Consider the following 17,905-nt stretch of genomic DNA (forward strand, 5'->3'; position numbering starts at 1 on the left):
AGTGCTGCAATGAACACTGGAGTGTATGTATCTTTTCTAGTCATGCTTTTCTCTGGATAGATGCCTAGGAGCGGGATTGATGGATCAAACGGTAATTCTATTTTTAGTTGTTTGAGGAATCTCCATACTGTTTTCCATAGTGGTTTCACCAATTTACATGCCCACCAACAGTGTAATAGGTTTCCCTTTTCTCCACACCCTCTCCAGCACTTACTGTTTGTAGACTTTTTGATGATGCCCATTCTTGCTGGTGTATGGTTGTACTTCATAGTGGTTTTGATTTGCATTTCTCTAATAATGAGTGATGTTGAACATCTTTTCATGTGTTTTTTGGCCAAGTGTATGTCTTCTTTGGAGAATTGTCTTTTTAGACCTGCCCATTTTTTGATGGGGTGGTTTGTTTTTTTTGGTATTGAGCTGTAGGAGGTGTGTATAAGTTTTGGAGATTACTCCCATGTCAGTTGCTTCATTTGCAAATATTTTCTCCCATTCTGTGGGTTGTCTTTTCATTTTGTTTACAGTTTCCTTTGCTGTGCAGAAACTTTTAAGTCCCATTTGTGTATTTTTGTTTTTATTGTCATTACACTAGGAGGCAGATCTGAGAAGATGTTGCTGTCGTTTATGTCAGAGAGTGTTTGGCCTATGTTTTCCTCTGAGATTTTTTATAGTATCTGGTCTTATATTTGGGTCTTTAATCTCTTTTGGGTTTATTTTTGTGTATGGTGTTAGGAAGTGTTCTAACTTCATTCTTTTACATGTGGCTGTCCAGTTTTCCTAGCACCACTTACTGAAGGGGCTGTCCTCTCTCCATTGTATATTCTTGCCTTTGTCACAGATTAGTTGGCTGTAGGTGCATGGGTTTAATTCTGGGCTTTCTATCCTGTTCCACTGATTCTATTTCTGTATTTGTGCCAATACCATATGGTTTTGATGACTGTAGCTTTGTAGTACAGTCTGAAGTCAGGGAACCTAATTCTTCCAGCTCCATTTTTCTTCCTCGGGATGGCTTTGGCTAGTCTGGGTCTCTTTTACTTCCAAACAAACTTTAAGGTATTTTATTCAAGTTCTGTGAAAAATGTCCTTGGCACTTTGATAGGGATTGCACTGAATCTGTAGATTGCCTTGGGTAGTACAGTCATTTTGATGATATTGATTCTTTCAGTCCAAGAGCATAGTATTCTTTCCATCTGTTTGTGCAGTCTTTGATTTCTTTCATCAGCATCTTATAGTTTTCAGAGTACAGGTCTTTTTGTCTCTTTAGGTAGGTTTATCCATAAGTATTTTATTATTTTTGATGCCATGGTAAATGGGATCATTTGCCTAATTTCTCTTTCTGATCTTTTGTTGTTAGTATATAGAAATGCAGTTGATTTCTGTGTATTTATTTCATATACTGTGACTTTGCCAAATTCATTGATGAGCTCTAGTAGTTTTCTGGTTGCATCTTTAAGATTTTCTAGGTATAGTATCATGTCCTCTGCAAATAGTAATAGTTTTACTTCTTCCTTTCCAGTTTGGATTCCTTTTATTTCTTTTACTTCTCTGATTGCCATGGCTAGGACTTCCAAAACCATGTTGAATAGTAGTGAGAGTGGACAACCTTGTCTTCTTCCTGATCTCAGCAGGAATTCTTTCAGCTTTTCACCATTGAGAATGATGTTAGCTGTGGGTTTGTCACATATGGCCTTTATTATGTTGAGGTAGGTTCCCTCTATGCACACTTTCTGAAGGGTTTTTTTTTTTTTTAATCAGAAATAGGTGTTGGATTTTGTCAAAAGCTTTTTCTGCAACTATTGATGAGATTGTATGGTTTTTAGTCTTCAGATAGTTAATGTGGTGTATCACACCGATTGATTTGTGGATATTGAAGAATCCTGGTATCCCTGGTATAAATCCCACTTGATCATGATGTGCAATCCTTTTTAATGTATTATTGGATTTGGTTTGCTAGTATTTTGTTGAGCATCTATGTTCATCAGTGAAATTGGGCTGTAGTTTTTTTGTGGTATCTTTGTATGGTTTTGGTGTCAGGGTGATGGTGGCCTCATAGAATGAGTTTGGGAGTATCCGTTCCTCTGCAGTTTTTTGGAATAGTTTCAGAAGGATAGGTGTTAGCTCTTCTCTAAATGTTTGATAGAATTCACCTGTGAAGCCATCTAGTCCTGGACTTTTGTTTGTTGGAAGGTTTTTAATCACAGTTTCAATTTCATTACTTGCGATTGGTCCATTTATCTTTTCTATTTTGTCTTGGTTTAGTCTTGGAAGATTGTACTTTTCTAAGAATTTGTCCATTTCTTCTAGGTTTTTTGTTTTATCAGCATATAGTTGCATACTGTAGTCTCTTGTATATTTCTGTGATGGCTGGTTGTAACTTTTCTCAGTTCTAATTTTATTGATTTGAATACTCTTTTTTTTCTTGATGAGTCTGGCTAAGGGTTTATCAATTTTGTTAATCTTTTCAAAGAACCAGCTTTTCGTTTCATTGATCTTTTCTATGGTTGTCTTCATTTCTATTTCATTGATTTCTGCTCTGATAATTATGATTTCTTTTCCTCTGCTAACTTTAGATTTTGTCTGTTCCTCTCTCTCTAGCTGCTTTACATGTAAAGTTAGGTTGTTTCTTTAAGATTTTTCTTCTTTCCTGAAGTAGGCTTGTATTGCTATAACCTTCCCTCTTAGAACTGCTTTTGCTGCATCCCATAGGTTTTGGAGTGTTGTATCTTTGTTGTCATTTGCCTCTAGGTATTTTTAAATTTCCTCTTTGATTTCTTCAGTGATTCATTGGTTGTTTTGTGGCTTGATTTGTGGCCCAGATGTGATCAATCCTAGAGAATGTTCTGTGTGCACTTGAGAAGAATATGTATTCTGCTACTTTTGGATGGAATGTCCTATAAATACCTCTTAGGTCCATCTGGTCTAATGCTTCATTTTAGGGCCTGTGTTTCCTTGTTGATTTTCCGTCTGGATCATCTGTCCATTGCTCTAAGTGGGGTGTCAAAGTCCCCTGCTATTTTTGTGTTGTTGTCAATTTCTTCTTTTAAGGTTGTTAGCCATTGCCTTATATATTGAGGTGATCCTATGTTGGGTGCATATATATTTACAATTGTCATATCTTTTTCTTGGATTGATCCTTTGATCCTTATGTAACATCCTTCTTTGTCTCTTATTCTTTATTTTAAGATCTATTTTGTCTGATATGAGTATTGCTGTTCCAGCTTTCCTTTGATCCCTGTTTGCATGGAATATTTTCTTCCACCCTTTCACTTTCAATTTGTGTATGTCCCTAGAAGTGAAGTAGGTCTCTTGAAGACAGCATATATGTAGATCTTGTTTTTGTATCCATTCAGCCAGTCTATGTCTTTTGGTTGTAATTTAATCCATTTACATTTAAAGTAATTATTGATATGTATGTTCTTATTGCCATTTTTATTAACTGTTTTGGATTTGTTTTTGTTGCTATTTTTTCTTCCCTTCTCTTGTTCTCTCCTCTTGTGGTGTGATGACTATCTTTCATGTTGTATTTGAGTTGATTTTTCTTATTTGTTTGTGTATCAGTTGTAAATTTTTGGTTTGCAGTTACCCTGAAGTTTTGATATAGGAGTCTATATATATATATGAGATTGTTTTAAGTTGTTGGTCTTGTCTTATTTGCAAGTGCATCTCCAGTGTCCTGCATTCGTACCCTCCTCATGATTTCTGACTTTGATAGCATAGTTGCGTGTGGATGATTTCCTACATTTACTGTATATGTGCATTTACTGGTGAGCCTTGTATTTGTGGTATTTTTGTTTCTGGTTGTGGCCTTTTCTTTTCTGCCTAGAGAAGTTCCTTTAGTATTTGTTGTAAAGCTGGTTTAAGTGTTGCTGAACTCTATTAGGTTTTGCTTATCTGTGAAGCTTTTGATTTCTTTTTCAAATCTGAATGAGAGCCTTGCTGGGTAAAGTAATCTCTGTTGGAGGTTTTTTTTCCTTTCATCACGTTAAGTATATCATGCCACTCCCTTCTGGTCTGCAGAGTCTCTGCTGAAAAATCTGCTAATAACCTTATTGGTGTTCCCTTATATGTTATTTCTTTTCCCTCGCTGCTTTCACTATTTTCTCTGTCTTTAATTTTGGTCAGTTTGATTAATATGAGTCTTGGGGTGTTCCTCTTTTGGTTTGTTTGTTTGTTTATTTATTTTTGTCTTTTTGCCTTTTCTAGGGCCGCTTCCTGCAGCATATGGAGGTTCCCAGACTAGGGGTCTAATTGGAGCTGTAGTTGCTGGCCTATGCCACAGCCACAGCAATTTGGTTTCCGAGCTGGGGCTGCAACCTACATCTCAGCTCGTGGCAACACCAGATACTTAGCCCCTGAGTAAGGCCAGGGATTGAATCTGCAACCTCATGGTTCCTAGTCGGATTTGTTAACTACTGTGCCACAACGGGAACTCCATCCTTGGGTTTATTTTTTATGGTACTCATTGCACCTCCTGGATTGGAGTGAGTGGTTCCTTTCCCATGTTAGGCAAGTTTTCAGCTATTATATCTTCTAATATCTTTTTCCTGCCCCTTTCTCTCTTCTTCTGGCACCCCTATAATATGGATGTTGGTGCATTTAACATTGTCCCAGAGTTCTCTGAGACTCTTCATTTCTTTACAGTCTTTTTCTCTTTTCTGTTCCACATCAGTGATTTCTACTAGTCTACCCTCCATCTCGCTTATTTGTTCTTCTGCCTCCTATATTATGCTGTTGGTTGCTTCTAATGAATTTTTTATTTCAGTTATTGTATTTTGCATCACTGCTTGCTTAAGTTTTAAATGTTGTATTTCTTCACTCAGTGTTTTCTGTAAATTATTGATCTTTGCCTCCCGTTTATTTCCAGTGTCTTGCATCATCTTCAGCATCACCAGTCTCGAGTCTTTTTCCAGAAGGGTGATAATCTCCAGATCAGTTAGCTGTTTTTTCTGGAGTTTTTCTTGTTCCCTCATCTGAGTTATAGTTCTCTGCCTTTTCATTTTTATAGGTTTTCAGTGTGGTTTCCTTTTTGCAGACAATAGAGTTGTAGCCTCTCCTCTTTTTTTTTTTTTTTTTTTTTGCTTCTTAGGGCCACACCTGCAGCATATGGAAGTTCCCAGGTTAGGGGTTGAATCAGAGCTATAGCTGCCAGATATAGCCACAGCCACGCAGAATCCAAGCCATGTCTGACCTCCACAACCTACACCATAGCTCATGGCAACACCAGATCCTTAACATACTGAGCAAGGCCCAGGATCGAACTTGCATCCTCATGGATCCTAATCAGGTTTGTTAACCACTGAACCACAAAGGGAACTCCCAAGTTATATCCTCTCTTACTTCTGATGTGTGTCCCCCTTGTGGCTGAAGTTAATAAGGGGACTTGCTCTATGCTTCTTGATGGGAGGGACTGGTGCCTGCCCACTGGTAGGTGGGACCGATTCCTATCCCTCTGGTTGGTGGGGCTTTGTCTCTGGGTGAGATTAGAGGTGGCTGTGTGCCTGGGGGGTCTTTAGGCAGCCTGTTAACTGATGGGTGGCGCTGTGATCCTACCTGGATTTTTGGCCTAGGGATTCTCAGCACTGATGGGCTGGGCTAGCTTTTCCCAAAATGGCCACCTCAAGAGGAACACATGCTGATTAATGTTCCTGAGACCTTTGCCTCCAATGTCCTTCCCCTACAATGAGCCACATTCACCCCTGTTTTCCCAGGATGTCCTCCAAGAATTGTAGTCAGGTCCAACTCAGATTCCTATGGAGCCTCTGCTTTTCCCTGGGACCCATTGCAAATGAAAGCCTCTGTGTGCCTTTCAAGAATGGGGTCTGTTTCCCTCAGTCCTGTGGAGCTCCTGTGCACAAGTCCCACTGGCCTTCCTTGCCAGATGCTCCAGGGGCTCCCAATGCCAGATCCCCAAGCTCGGAGACCTGATGTGGGGCTCAGAACCCTCGGTCCTGTAGGTGAGTCTCTGTGATACAGTCACTTTCCAGTGTGTGGGCTGCACACATAGCAGGCATGAGGTTGCTTATATCACGTGATCGCCCCCCTACTGTCTTGATGTGGCTTTCTCTTTAACTTCTGGAGTAGGATATCTTTTTGAAAGTTTCCAGTCCACTGGTTGAAGGTTATTCAGCATTTGGTTATAATTTTATTGTTTTATGAGAGGTGTGCTCCAGTCCTTCTGTTCCACCATATTAATCCTGTTCTCGTCTCTGCTTTTTTGCTCTGATTTTTCACCTTACTCTCCTCTCAGTGGTGACTAATCTACTTTTAATTCAATCCACTGAATTACTCTTAATTCCTGTTATATTTTTCCTTTTTATTGTTGCTGATTCTCTGAAATTCTTGGCTACACTTTTTTTTTTTTTTTTACATCTGATGGTTTTAATAAATGTAACTTACATTATTTGATCTTCTAATATACCTGCATGTTTCTGATTGTAACAGAAATAATTTGAGGCCTTGGGTTATGCGCTTAAGTCAGCCAGGGCTGTTATAACAAAATACTGTAGACTGGGTGATTTAAGCAAGAGGCATTGATTTTTCAGTTGTGAAAATGCTGCAGAGTCCAAGATTAAGGTGCTGGATGATTCTGTTCCTGGTGAGGACTTTCTTCTTGGCTTATGGATAGTGATCATCTTGCTGTGTCTCCACACAGTGGAGGGAATGAGCTCTCTCATGTCTGCTCTTAGAAGGACACTAAGCCCAATCATGGGGGCTCCATCATCATGACCTCGCCTAAACCTAATGACCTCCTAAAGGCCCTACCTACTAATACCATCACACTGGGGGTTAGGGCTCAGTATACAAAATCTGGGGGATACATTCAGTCCATAACAGTTCATGTCCTCCAGAGAGAACGTCCATTTGCTATGCACCTGGGGACATTAGTGATCTGGTTTTGCCTCAGTCCACATTCAGGGACTGAGATGATTTAGAAGCTGGGCCACAGTTTCCACGAAGGATAGTCTACTGATGAGAACTAGGTAATCCAAACTAACCCTCCAGCTAATGACAACTTGGGAATCTGGCCAACATTTTTTTTTTTTTTTGCTTTTTGGGAGCCTCACCCATGCCATATGGAGGTTTCCAGGCTGCAGTAGAATTGGAGCTACAGATGTCAGCCTACACCACAGCCACAGCAATGCAGGATCCAAGGTGCGTCTGTGACCTACACTACAGCTCACGCCAATGCCAGATCCTTAACCCACTGAGCGAGGCCAGGGATGGAACCTGCATCCTCATGGTTCCTAGTCGGATTTGTTGCCGCTGTGTCATAATGGGAACTTCACCAAAATATTTTAAATTTTGTTGAAGTCATCCAAAAACCAGCAGAATGATGAAATATTACCTGGCTAGTTGTGTGGGATGTTTTTTCTTCTGCAGAGGGGCTTTTGCTAATTCCAGAGGCAGGAGGGTAGGAGTTAGGAGGGTAGCGGCTGCCATACAGGACCTGACCAAGGGGGTGGAGAGTTCCTGATCAATCTCCTTTGCTTTGGATTGAAGGCTCCAAATGGATATTCTCTAATGAGATTAAATTTTATGGCTTGAATTCTTTTTAAATTTTTTAAATTGTAGTTAATTTACAATGTTCTGTCAATCTGTTTTTTTCTTTTGGCTATGCTCACGGTATGCAGAAATTCCCAGGCCAGGGATTGAACTTGCACCACAACAATAACCTGAACCCCAGCAGTGACAATGCTGGATCCTTAACCACTAGGCTACCAGGTAATTCCTACTTTGAATTCTTTAAAAAAAAAAAAAAAAAAAAAGGCGTAATTGTGGATTGGGCTATAATCCATTCCTCAGCTTTTCATGTTTATATGAAACTCTTTTTTTTTGTTTGTTTGTTTCTTTTAGGGCCTCAGCCACAACATATGGATATTCCCAGGCTAGGGGTCCAATTGGAGCTGTAGCCGCCAGCCTACACCTCAGCCACAGTAATCTGAGCCAGGTCTGCAAGTTGGACATGGCACATGGCAATGCTGGATCTTTAACCCACTGAGCGAGGCCAGGGATCGAACCCCAGTCCTCATGGATGCTAGTCAGGTTCATTAACTGCTGAACCACAATGGGAAACATAGGAAGCTCTTTGTCAGAGAAGAGAAACCCTGACCTCCTTGACCCTTGGAAGCGATTGTAGGACACTGGACTAGGCCCGAATTGGCGTCAAACCCCGAGGATCAGTCCCTGATGTCAAGTGGCAGTGACTGAAACTGCAGGCACAGTGCTTAGGAGGAAAGTAAGAGACCCAAAGAGGTTGACCTTGCAAACTCAAGCCTATAAAGTATCAGGAAGCACCACAACACTAATTTATGGCTCTGAAAAGCAGAGTGGCTCAGTTACATGGAGAGCTATAATGCTATAACACCTAGGACAGTGTTGCCTGAAGAAAGATATCTTAAGAAACTTAGGGCCTAAGAGCAGTTCCCAACTAAAGGCTCCTCTTGGGGGAGCTCCACAAGCTGGAGGAAGCTGCTCAGTGTTCAGACGCTGGTCCTGCGTTCTTTCCTCTCACCTTTCCCTTCTCCAGCGCCTGCGACCTCCTTCTGAAGGAGAGGACTGTGTGGTGTTCAGTGTCTGTGCTGGCCGTGCGCTCAGGAACCTGTTCTTGCCTTTCTCTGTCTTTGTCCTTGAGCTGCTCCCCAGCCCCTCTCCCATCTGCACTGCTGAATGGTGGCCACCCTGTGATGTTGACCTTGCAAGGCTGCTGTTCACAGATCCTATGACAGACACCCATCTCAAGGGGTGACTGTGGGAACCAGAGTTAGGGTTCTGAAACTTTTTTTTTGCACAGTGCCTTGAACTAATAGGAAAAGTGCTATTGCAAGGGGCACATACTTTAAATACTGTGGTAGAAGCCTTTGTTGCTCAGATAACACACTGCAATAAAGGCTCTGTATCTTGGGTAAAGATCAGATGTTAATTTACGTTCAAACACGTGATGGTCTGGTATTGCCTTATTCTATACATTTTTAGTTTGTGGAAAACAAAATGCATTTCTAAGCAAATTAACGTGTCGTTCAAGTTTATCATTTAAATTTGTCACATCATAAATCTTTCATAAAAATAGAGACTCGGGTGGATTTGCAGGACCAAGGCAGTGATGTCTGGGAGTGTGTACTTACACGCTGCCTCTAAGGCAGCAGCTCCGGCTGAGCTTGGAGGCCGGCAAGCACTTCTCCTGTGTGGTTAATTAAAAGGGGGTTGGGAGGGCGAGGATACTGCTGGAGAATAGGGCTTGGGGGCACCTTGGTGAGCCAGGTGGCCCGGGCAAGAGACAGTAGAATCTCCTCAATCCAAGCTCTCCTGGTGGTCTGCCTGCTCTCAGTTCTGAGGCGCCACAGCCCTACCCCCACTCCCTGCCCTGACTCACAAAAACGGATGGTCCAGCAGCTCAGTGACTGTCCCATGGCACTGCCTAGCTCTCAGCCTGGTGGGACAGTTCCGTGCTCTTACCAGAGGCTCAGGAGACCCATGTGACCCTCTAAAATTTTGTGATTTTGATTAAAGGAAGCAAAGTGTTCTGGGAACAAATGAAAGCTATATATCAGTTCCCATGTAGGAAATCTAATTGCTCCCTGAAATAATAATGTCATCATTTCCCGTCTGACTAGGGGACTGTTCCTTCCACCTCCAGACCGCCTCTCCCCACAGGGCAGCTCAGCAGAAGCCGTTCACATGCCTCATGTGTGCAGAGGCCCTGGCCACACGACCTGTAGTGAAATGCCAGAGCCCCCAAGTCATCCATGGAGATGCCTCAGTGGCCCGAACAGAACGAGGCTGAGGAGGCAGCAAGCAGGCTGCAAGTGTCTTCTGCGTCCACGGCCAACGACGGCCCTTCCTCAGTCATCCTCAGGGAGCACTGGTCTCAGCCCCTGTCCTGACAGTAAAGAAACCACAGGGTCGACCTCAAACGCCACTGAAAGAAAGTAGTCAGGCTTTTCACAGGTGGAAACCACACCTGTGTTTTCAGCCTTTGCCAGAGCTCAGTGTGAGAGGGGGCTCCTCCCAGACCCTCAGAAGGTGGTCTTGAGCCCAAATGACCGAGGCCCCCAGCCTGGGACGCAGGGACTGGCGAGAAGCTGTTCCTGACAGACATTAGACAAGGAGGCTGCAACGGGTGCTCTGGCTCACCTGTGATTATGTGCTTCCTGTGCAGAAAAGCAAATATTTTGCGTCTCTGAGAATGAACCTAGGCCACAGAAGTGGCCGTGGACTCAGTATGATTCTGAAGTCCCGTCCACCTCTGCCCGTAGGGGCTACAGGTCTGCTCAGGGCGATCAGGGGCCCTCTCCCTCTGAGAAGCTCCTTCCTCCGGCTCAGGGGGGAAACTGCAGGTCACACAGACCCCAAAAGAGTTTAAAGCCAGAAATGGAGAGAAATGTTTTTCATCTCATACGGAATACTGCATTAATCAAATTGGTCTCCTCTTTCTCCTGTTCATCTGGTTGAAGAAAAAAGATTGCTTTCAACATGAAGCTTTTTTTCCCCCCATGATTAATACAGAGTAGATTAACTTAATTTGTGCTAGACTCCAATTTAATTCAGCTACAGCTCAGAGGCCAAATCCACAGAAAAGCTAATCTGGGCTTCACGAGAAGGATCCATTTTTTTCTTTGAGGGAAAGAGGCCAAGCATCTAAAGGCTTAGATCCAACTGCTCTGGCTGACATCACGGGCCCTCTGAAAGGCAACTACACCACACACACAGCTTCATTTTCTTATTAACTCATGTCATCTTTTCAGACTGATGTTTCTTAATGTTGAAACACATGCACACACACATGACCAAAACAAAAAGCTTGAACATGCAAAAAAAAAAAAAAAAAAAGTATGTGTTGGTAAAGTGTTACATGCCTAAGGCATCAGGTTTCTAGAAAAGCTCATGATTTTTGGTTTAGAAATAAAATTGCATGTGAAACGGCAGGTTTTTACATTTATTATTGTTCTGTGCCCCCACCCCCCACGCTATCATCTAAACTGAGTGATCTACTGCCAACTGGCACCAATTCTGCAAACCCGAGTGTGCAAGGGAAACACGCCAGTGTGATCCTCCTCAATGGAAGACACGCCAGGGACTCTGTCTACCTCTGTTCCCCAGAAAAACATCACTAGAAGAGCTGCTTGGCTGGAGGGGGTCAGGCTGGGAGGCAGCGTCCCGCCCTCAGTCGGAATCCATGGTGAACAGCTGGATGTCCTGCGGGTTCCAGTATAGGCCTACTGCTGTGTTGTACACCAGGGACCAAACGTAGGGGATAAAAAACTCCTCGGGCTGCTCCTCTTCCACATATTTGAATTTCAGTTCTGGAAATTTCTGTAACGAAAACAAGACAATTTGGTCAATCCCATAGTCCCATGAAAAGGAGCAGTTTATACCTCCTCTGAGGGGTCAGAGGGCCTGAGAGCCCCAGGGACACAAGATCCAGCTTGCCGCTCCGGGGGCGTGTGAGTCACCTGTAGGGAGGGCACACAACCCCACTGGCCCTGGTCAGGGGTGACCATGTGCTGAGAGGAGCAGGGACCAGAACAGTGGACAAGGCGGGGTGAGAAACGCCAGAGTGGGAAACAGCGGGCAGTGTTTGAGCAAGACTGTCTCCTGCACACCGCCGCCCACTGGGTCTTCCTGAGACACCTTCCTCTGGCTGAAGTTCCCCTCAGAACTCCTTGGCCTTGACCCTGAGGGCGGGCGGTGAGCACAGAGGGCCAGCAGTGCTGTGGGTCGCCCCTGCTTTGTGGAGGGGACCTGTGCCTGAGGCGCAGGGAAGGCTTAGTCGCTGCTCTGCAGAGACAGCATGTGCAGTTCCCAGGTCTAGTAAGTAGCACTTTCATTGGGCTTTTGATTTTGTTCTCGTTCTACTCCCGATCTACATATTCCCGCCAGGGCAGAGGAGGTGATTCTCCTCTCCGCAGCCCGAGGAGCCCAGGATTCAGCTAAAAGCCCCACCCACCGCTTCCCTGGCCAAGGTGACTCTGGCAGGAGAGGCTGCAGTTTGGTGATGGTGGCAGGGGTAGGGGGCTGGGGAGAAGCAGGCAACAGCGGAGGGAGAGAGCTGGCAGAGGGCGAAGGGGAAACACTCCCATGAACGCGTGGCCCACGAGGGCAGAGATTTCTACATCCACTGTGTCTGCTGCTGTATCCCGACAGAGAGTGGCCGGACACTTAGTAAATAACTTGCAGAATGAAGCAATCAACCATCTAAGGCTCAACTACGTCCCAGGCACAAGGGTAACCACTTCACGTAAGGCATCTTGCTCAATCCCTCTTATTCATTCCTACACTGGCTGAGCGTCTGCTCCTCAGCACAGGTGGGGGCTGAGCACCAGGACCCGGGGATGCAGGGCCAGCAGCTCCACACAGTTCCTGTCCTCTCGGACGAGCGTCCTTGTGGAGCAGAGACAAAGGAAACAGCAGTAGCAACAGCAAAACAATGATCACCGAGAAGTGAGAAGGGAAGGACAGGAGGCTCCAGAGGCCTGGTGGTGGAGGAGGCAGCCAGGTGAAGAGGGAAGCGTGTTCCTCCTGAGGGAGCAGTACGGAAGGAAGGCATGAGGTGCTTTACACTGGGGGGCAGAGTAAGTCCCGGTGAGCAGGGCCCACAGTGGAGGACGGAGCTGCAGGAAGAATCCAGCTCGCTGCGCGAAGGTCCCAGAAGCATCCGAAAGGTCTCAGAAAGGGGCCCGATGGGACTGGCTCTGAGCAGGGACTGGATCACAGAGGGGAGAACTGGGGGGCACCCAGCAGGGGTGGGGCCTGGGCCAGGTGAGGAGCAAACAGGCCGGAGCTAAAAGGACACTAGTTGGGTGGATTTAAAAGATTTTAAACAGAAAGGAGGGTGGTGGTGGAGGGAGTAGGGGAGCTACATACACACACAGGTTTAAAGGTTCTTAAAACAACATCTGCTTATCTACAGAAAAAAACCCCAAACTCACGGACATGGAGAACAGACTTATGGTTGCCATGGGGGAGGGGGAGGGACTGGGATGCCCTGGGCGTTGGGGGTTGGTAGTTCACACTATTGCATTCAGAGTGGATAAGCAGTGACATTCTGCTGTACAGCACAGGGAGGTATATGTAGTCACGTGATGGAACATGATGGAGGATAATGTGAGAAAAAGAATGTACGTATATGTGTAACTGAGTCACTTTGCTGTACAGCAATAATTGACAGGACACTGTACATCACCTATACTTAAAAAAACAAACCCCAAACCAAAAAACAAAACAACATTCGTAATGATTAAGACTGAACATTTAAGTGCTGGATCCTGAGAGTTCGAGAATGATGAGTGGGGGCTGAGTTGAGCAGGAAATGCTTTGCGGCAAGGTGAGTTTTGAGTTAAATCCTGAAAAAGGTACAGGGATTCATGAAAAAGGAGGCTCCTCTGGTCATGGATGTTACTTCAACATACCACAGACAGCACAGTCCCCATTTATTACGACTTTAATGAAAACCAACTCTATTCCACGCTCCCAGGGCATCAGTAGATACAGAATATACAGCAAGGAGTTGTTTTTTTTTTTGGTCTTTTTGTCTTTTTGTCTTTTCTTGAGCCGCTCCCATGGCATATGGAGATTCCCAGGCTAGGGGTCGAATCTGAGCTGTAGTGGCTGGCCTACGCCAGAGCCACAGCAACATGAGATCCAAGCCGCGTCTGCGACCTACACCACAACTCATGGCAGCGGATCGTTAACCCACTGAGCAAGGCCAGGGACCAAACCCGCAACCTCATGGTTCCTAGTCGGATTCGTTAACCACTGAGCCACAACGGGAACTCCAGCAAGGAGTTTTACAGGTGGGCCGACCTCTAGCATAAGTTACCTACCCCGATATCCTCCTTCATACTCTATCTGCTCCATACTTTGCAGAACCACTCAGATTTAGTGAAAACCCAAGCCTTTTCAGACCCTCAGTGTGTTGACTCAGTTCTTCATTATTGTCGGCATAGGCTAAGTGTGTCTGTGTGCGCTGATGGCAACGCTGACAACAGTGTGGAGGGGAGGATGACTCTTCCTACTGGGCTTGTGGGGTCAGTCTGACTGACAGTGATCAGCTAAGGGACATGGCCCTATTTCTGGCACTCAGTGATCTGACTGGCATTCCACTCCCTTGCCATCTATTCACTAAGTCCTCTCGAAGCCCGCGTGGGTGCACCACAACCGCTCAGCAGCTGGGTGGTCTCTGGGGGCCTGGGGCATCCTTGATGAGCCTTCTCATGTGCTCTGTGCTGCTTTCGGCCTGGAATGAGGTTCTCAGGTATGGGGACAGAGTTCTCAGAGGTGGCAATGTCTTTGCCATGGAATCAGGGGTCTGACAGGCACCAACACAGTAACTTTCTTTTTCCATGCATTTGTAGCAAGAAGGTGTGGCAAGCAGCTTCCAGGTTGGTCTGGAAGGTCCCCACGCACATCATGGTCAGTTATTATGGTGTCCTGCCGAGGCTGATGTGGCCAATATCACTGACAGAAGGTGAAGTGGGGCCTGGAGCAGCTAAGTGCTGGTTCTAGTCATACAGTCTGTGGGGTGGAGTCAGGATTGACGTCTGGGTCTGACTGGGTGGGAAAGTCAGTTTGGAAAGACGCCATTGTTGTAACCACCCCAGCGCTTTGTCCTAAAATCTAATTCTCCTAGGCTCCGAGGAGCCCTTTGGGGTTTGTTCTATGCTCTTTCATTGTGTGGACAGAACCCAGCACCCTACTGGGTCCTTGAAAAATTACCAAACCCACAATGATGTCAACTGATGAGGGACCGCGTTTGAAGACGAAAAGAATTTTACCCCCTAATAACGAAGATGGAAGTCTTGGTTCTTGGAATGGCCTCAACTTCAGAAAACCTCTCACCCTGTCTCGGAGAGGAGTGAGGGGGCTGGGGGCACAGAGGTGGTGGTTAGAAAAGGCCAGACCCCTCCTCCCACCACCCCCCTGCACTGCCTCTTTCCGCTGGAGTAACAACATCCTACATTTCTAAGTGGTAATGTAGCCAATAAGATGCACTTCTTGTTGTAAGAGAAAAATGACTAAAAGATGAGCCTTTTCTCTACCGAGTGACATGTTTAGGGGCTTTCCTACGAAGGCAGGCCTTAGGAAAGGCTGTGAGGCAACTTAACTGAGCCTGCTTCCTGTAGCTCCAGGGAGGGTGGAATGGGAAAGAAAAGGAGCAAACTGCTTTCCTAAGAATTCCTTCCAGCAGAATTAAAAGCAGCTTGGGCAGGAGCCGCTCAGTGGGGTGGCACCACATGTCTGTGCCAGCGCTAAGTCTTCCCCGCCCTCATGGTTTTGGGGAAATTCTGATGACTCTCCAGTTAGGAAGAGTAATGAGTCAAAGGCTGCCTTTAGATCATGCACAGGCGGATCTAGGAAAAGGCCACCAGGAGAAAAGCACCCGGCCACCCCCGTGACCATCCATCCTTTCCACCACCTGGGAAAAATGGAGCTGAAAAGGCCTTGTTTTCATTTTGGCTCAAGTTTACGTGAAAACAATAACCCATCTCACTCTGGAGTAAGTACAATAAACGAATCTCAATGTAGGGTGACTATCAGGGTGGCAAGAATATTCAGACATAGTATCTAATAGTACATACAAATAGTATTTAATATAGTATCAACTTTATCCAGATATGGTATATAATAGAACATACAAACAGTATAATATCAACTTTACCTGACAATAGCATATGTGTATTTCATTATGACGTTTTTCAAGTTGATCAGTAGAAGTTCTTTGCAAAAACTTAACTCTGAGATTCCAGCTAACATTTATAGCTAACAGAACTGACTGCCTATTATATGGCAGGCATGTTCAAACACTTGACATACAGTTACTCTAGTTACTCGTTAATCTTTGAGTAACAAGAAAAAGCACCTGAAAGGCAGACAGATGACTGGAGTTCTACACGCACCTCTTTCCATGCATTCATTCATCAATTCACTGATTCATTCATTCATTAAATACTTACTGAGGGCCTACTGTGTAGCAAGCACAGTACTAAGAACAGACCTATGAATATAATCACAGCATTTACGAGCTGTAAGTTCAGTCCTTATTAGCTGGGTGACTTGAGACAAATCTTGTACCATCACTCAGACCAAAGCTCTCAAAAGATGAGTTTACTCTATGCTGAGATTCTGAATTTAACAGATTTTGAATTCTATTTCACAGGGTTGTGACAATCAAATGAGATGAGCCATGTAAAAGTGCCTTCTAAAGAACCTGACCCAAAAACTATTTATTAACAGCTCAATAAATGTTGGCTGTTAATACTGACATTAAAGTGATCTGCAAATGTAATAAGGTATGCTCTTATTTTAGCACTTTCAGCAATCAAATCCAAAGACTAGAAATACCATCCCTGGCCTGGTCCTAACCTATTTCTCTTATTCCACCCAACTAGACACTTTCTACTTGGCAACACTGTTTCCTGTTATTATAACAGAAACATAAAGAACCTGAGCCTCCCCACGTGAAAACCTAGGAACAAGTGCTGACAAATGGCCTAAAAGGGACAGACTCATCTTCATTAGCACTTTTTTTTTTCCTTTCTTTTTTTAATGGCTGCACCTGTAGCACATGGAAGTTCCCAGTCTAGGGATCAAACTGAAGTTGCAGCTGCCGGCCTACGCCACAGCCACAGCCACAGCCACGCTGGATCTGAGCCACATCTTTGACCTACGCCGGAGCTCATGGCAACCCCAGATCCTTAACCCACTGATTGAGACCAGGCATCAAACCGCATCCTCATGTATACTATGTCGGGTTCTTAACCTATTGAGCCACAACAGGAACTCCTTCATTAGCATTTTTAAAGAATAAAGTTCTGTCACTGAAAAAAGGTAGGTTCTAAAAAGCTATAGAGTCATCATTTGTTGAATAGTGAGTTACATTAAGAAACTCATAGCTTCATATCTGCGTATAGTCCTGTGGCGGGACTCGACTCGAAGTGGGGATCGGCCCCGAGGAAAGCTTATGGGGCTGCGGTGGTGTTGACAGAAGGGCCACTTCTAAGCCGTGTTTGACATCAGCGTCACAATCTCCCTGCATGATTCTGGGGCGTGTTCAACAACCTCCAACGAGCAGCCTGGGGTGTGGCTGGATGGGGGCTGGAGTGGCTGAGGACTGGCTATTAACCAAGCCAATATAACAAAGCACAAAGTAGAGAGCCTCCTCTTTCCTGCAATGAGTTGTTTTTAAGACAGTGTACTGGGAACGTTTTAAAAAGGTGACTAAGAGGCATAAGTCATAAGAGGGCTTTGCAAACACTAGTCAGTGAACCAGACTGAATGTGTATGCAGCCTCTTGGTGTGACTACCTGTGTCCAAGCTGCATTGAATATGGCACCCCCTGAACAGGGAGCTATTTAGCCAGAGAGAGAACCCACCCGGGTTTAGAGTGAAACAGACATTCTTGGAGTTCCCCTGTGGCTCAGTAGGTTAAGGATCTGGCGTTGTCACTGCTGCGGTGAAAGGGTTCAACCCCTGGCTCAGGAACTTCTGCATGTTACAGGTACAGCCAAAAAAAAAAAAAAAAAAAAAAAAGAAAAGAAAAGAAAAGAAAAAGAAATATGCATTTCTTTTAAAAAGAAAAATAAAAAATATGTGTTCCTCTAATACTCTTAGAAGTCTGAGAGCTAAGGAAAAGAAAGACAAAAGGGTTTTTTTTTGGCCTTTTTAGGGCCACACCTGAAGCACATGGAGGTTCTCAGGCTAGGGGTTAGATCGGAGCTGTAGCTGCCAGCCTACACCACAGCCACAGCAACATGGGATCCGAGCCTTGTCTGTGACCTTCACCACAGCTCACGGCAACACCAGATCCTTAACCCAATGAGCAAGGCCAGGGATCCAACCTGCGGGCTCATGGATGCTAGTCAGATTTGTTTCTGCTAAGCCACAATGGGAACTCCCAAAAGGTTTTATTTAG

At 44.7% G+C, this 17,905-nt stretch overlaps 1 protein-coding gene across 7 annotated transcripts in view; it reads right to left on the reverse strand.

Moving 5' to 3' along the window:
* Nucleotides 1-10,916: 10,916 nt before the first annotated feature.
* DYM (dymeclin) overlaps nucleotides 10,917-17,905 on the reverse strand; it is a 381,717-nt gene continuing 374,728 nt past the window's right edge. For all 7 annotated transcript variants that reach the window (XM_021092955.2, XM_021092922.2, XM_021092933.2 and 4 more), the window contains one exon: nucleotides 10,917-11,307. In XM_021092955.2, the coding sequence (XP_020948614.1) occupies nucleotides 11,158-11,307 (150 nt within the window). In that variant the 3' untranslated portion in view covers nucleotides 10,917-11,157. The remainder of the gene's footprint in view (nucleotides 11,308-17,905) is intronic.

This window comes from Sus scrofa, chromosome 1 (assembly GCF_054392235.1).
Source record: "Sus scrofa isolate SSC_HxYL_T2T_F1_AM1 chromosome 1, Sscrofa_HxYL_maternal_Yorkshire_Landrace_v2.0, whole genome shotgun sequence".
Classification (NCBI taxonomy): domain Eukaryota; kingdom Metazoa; phylum Chordata; class Mammalia; order Artiodactyla; family Suidae; genus Sus; species Sus scrofa.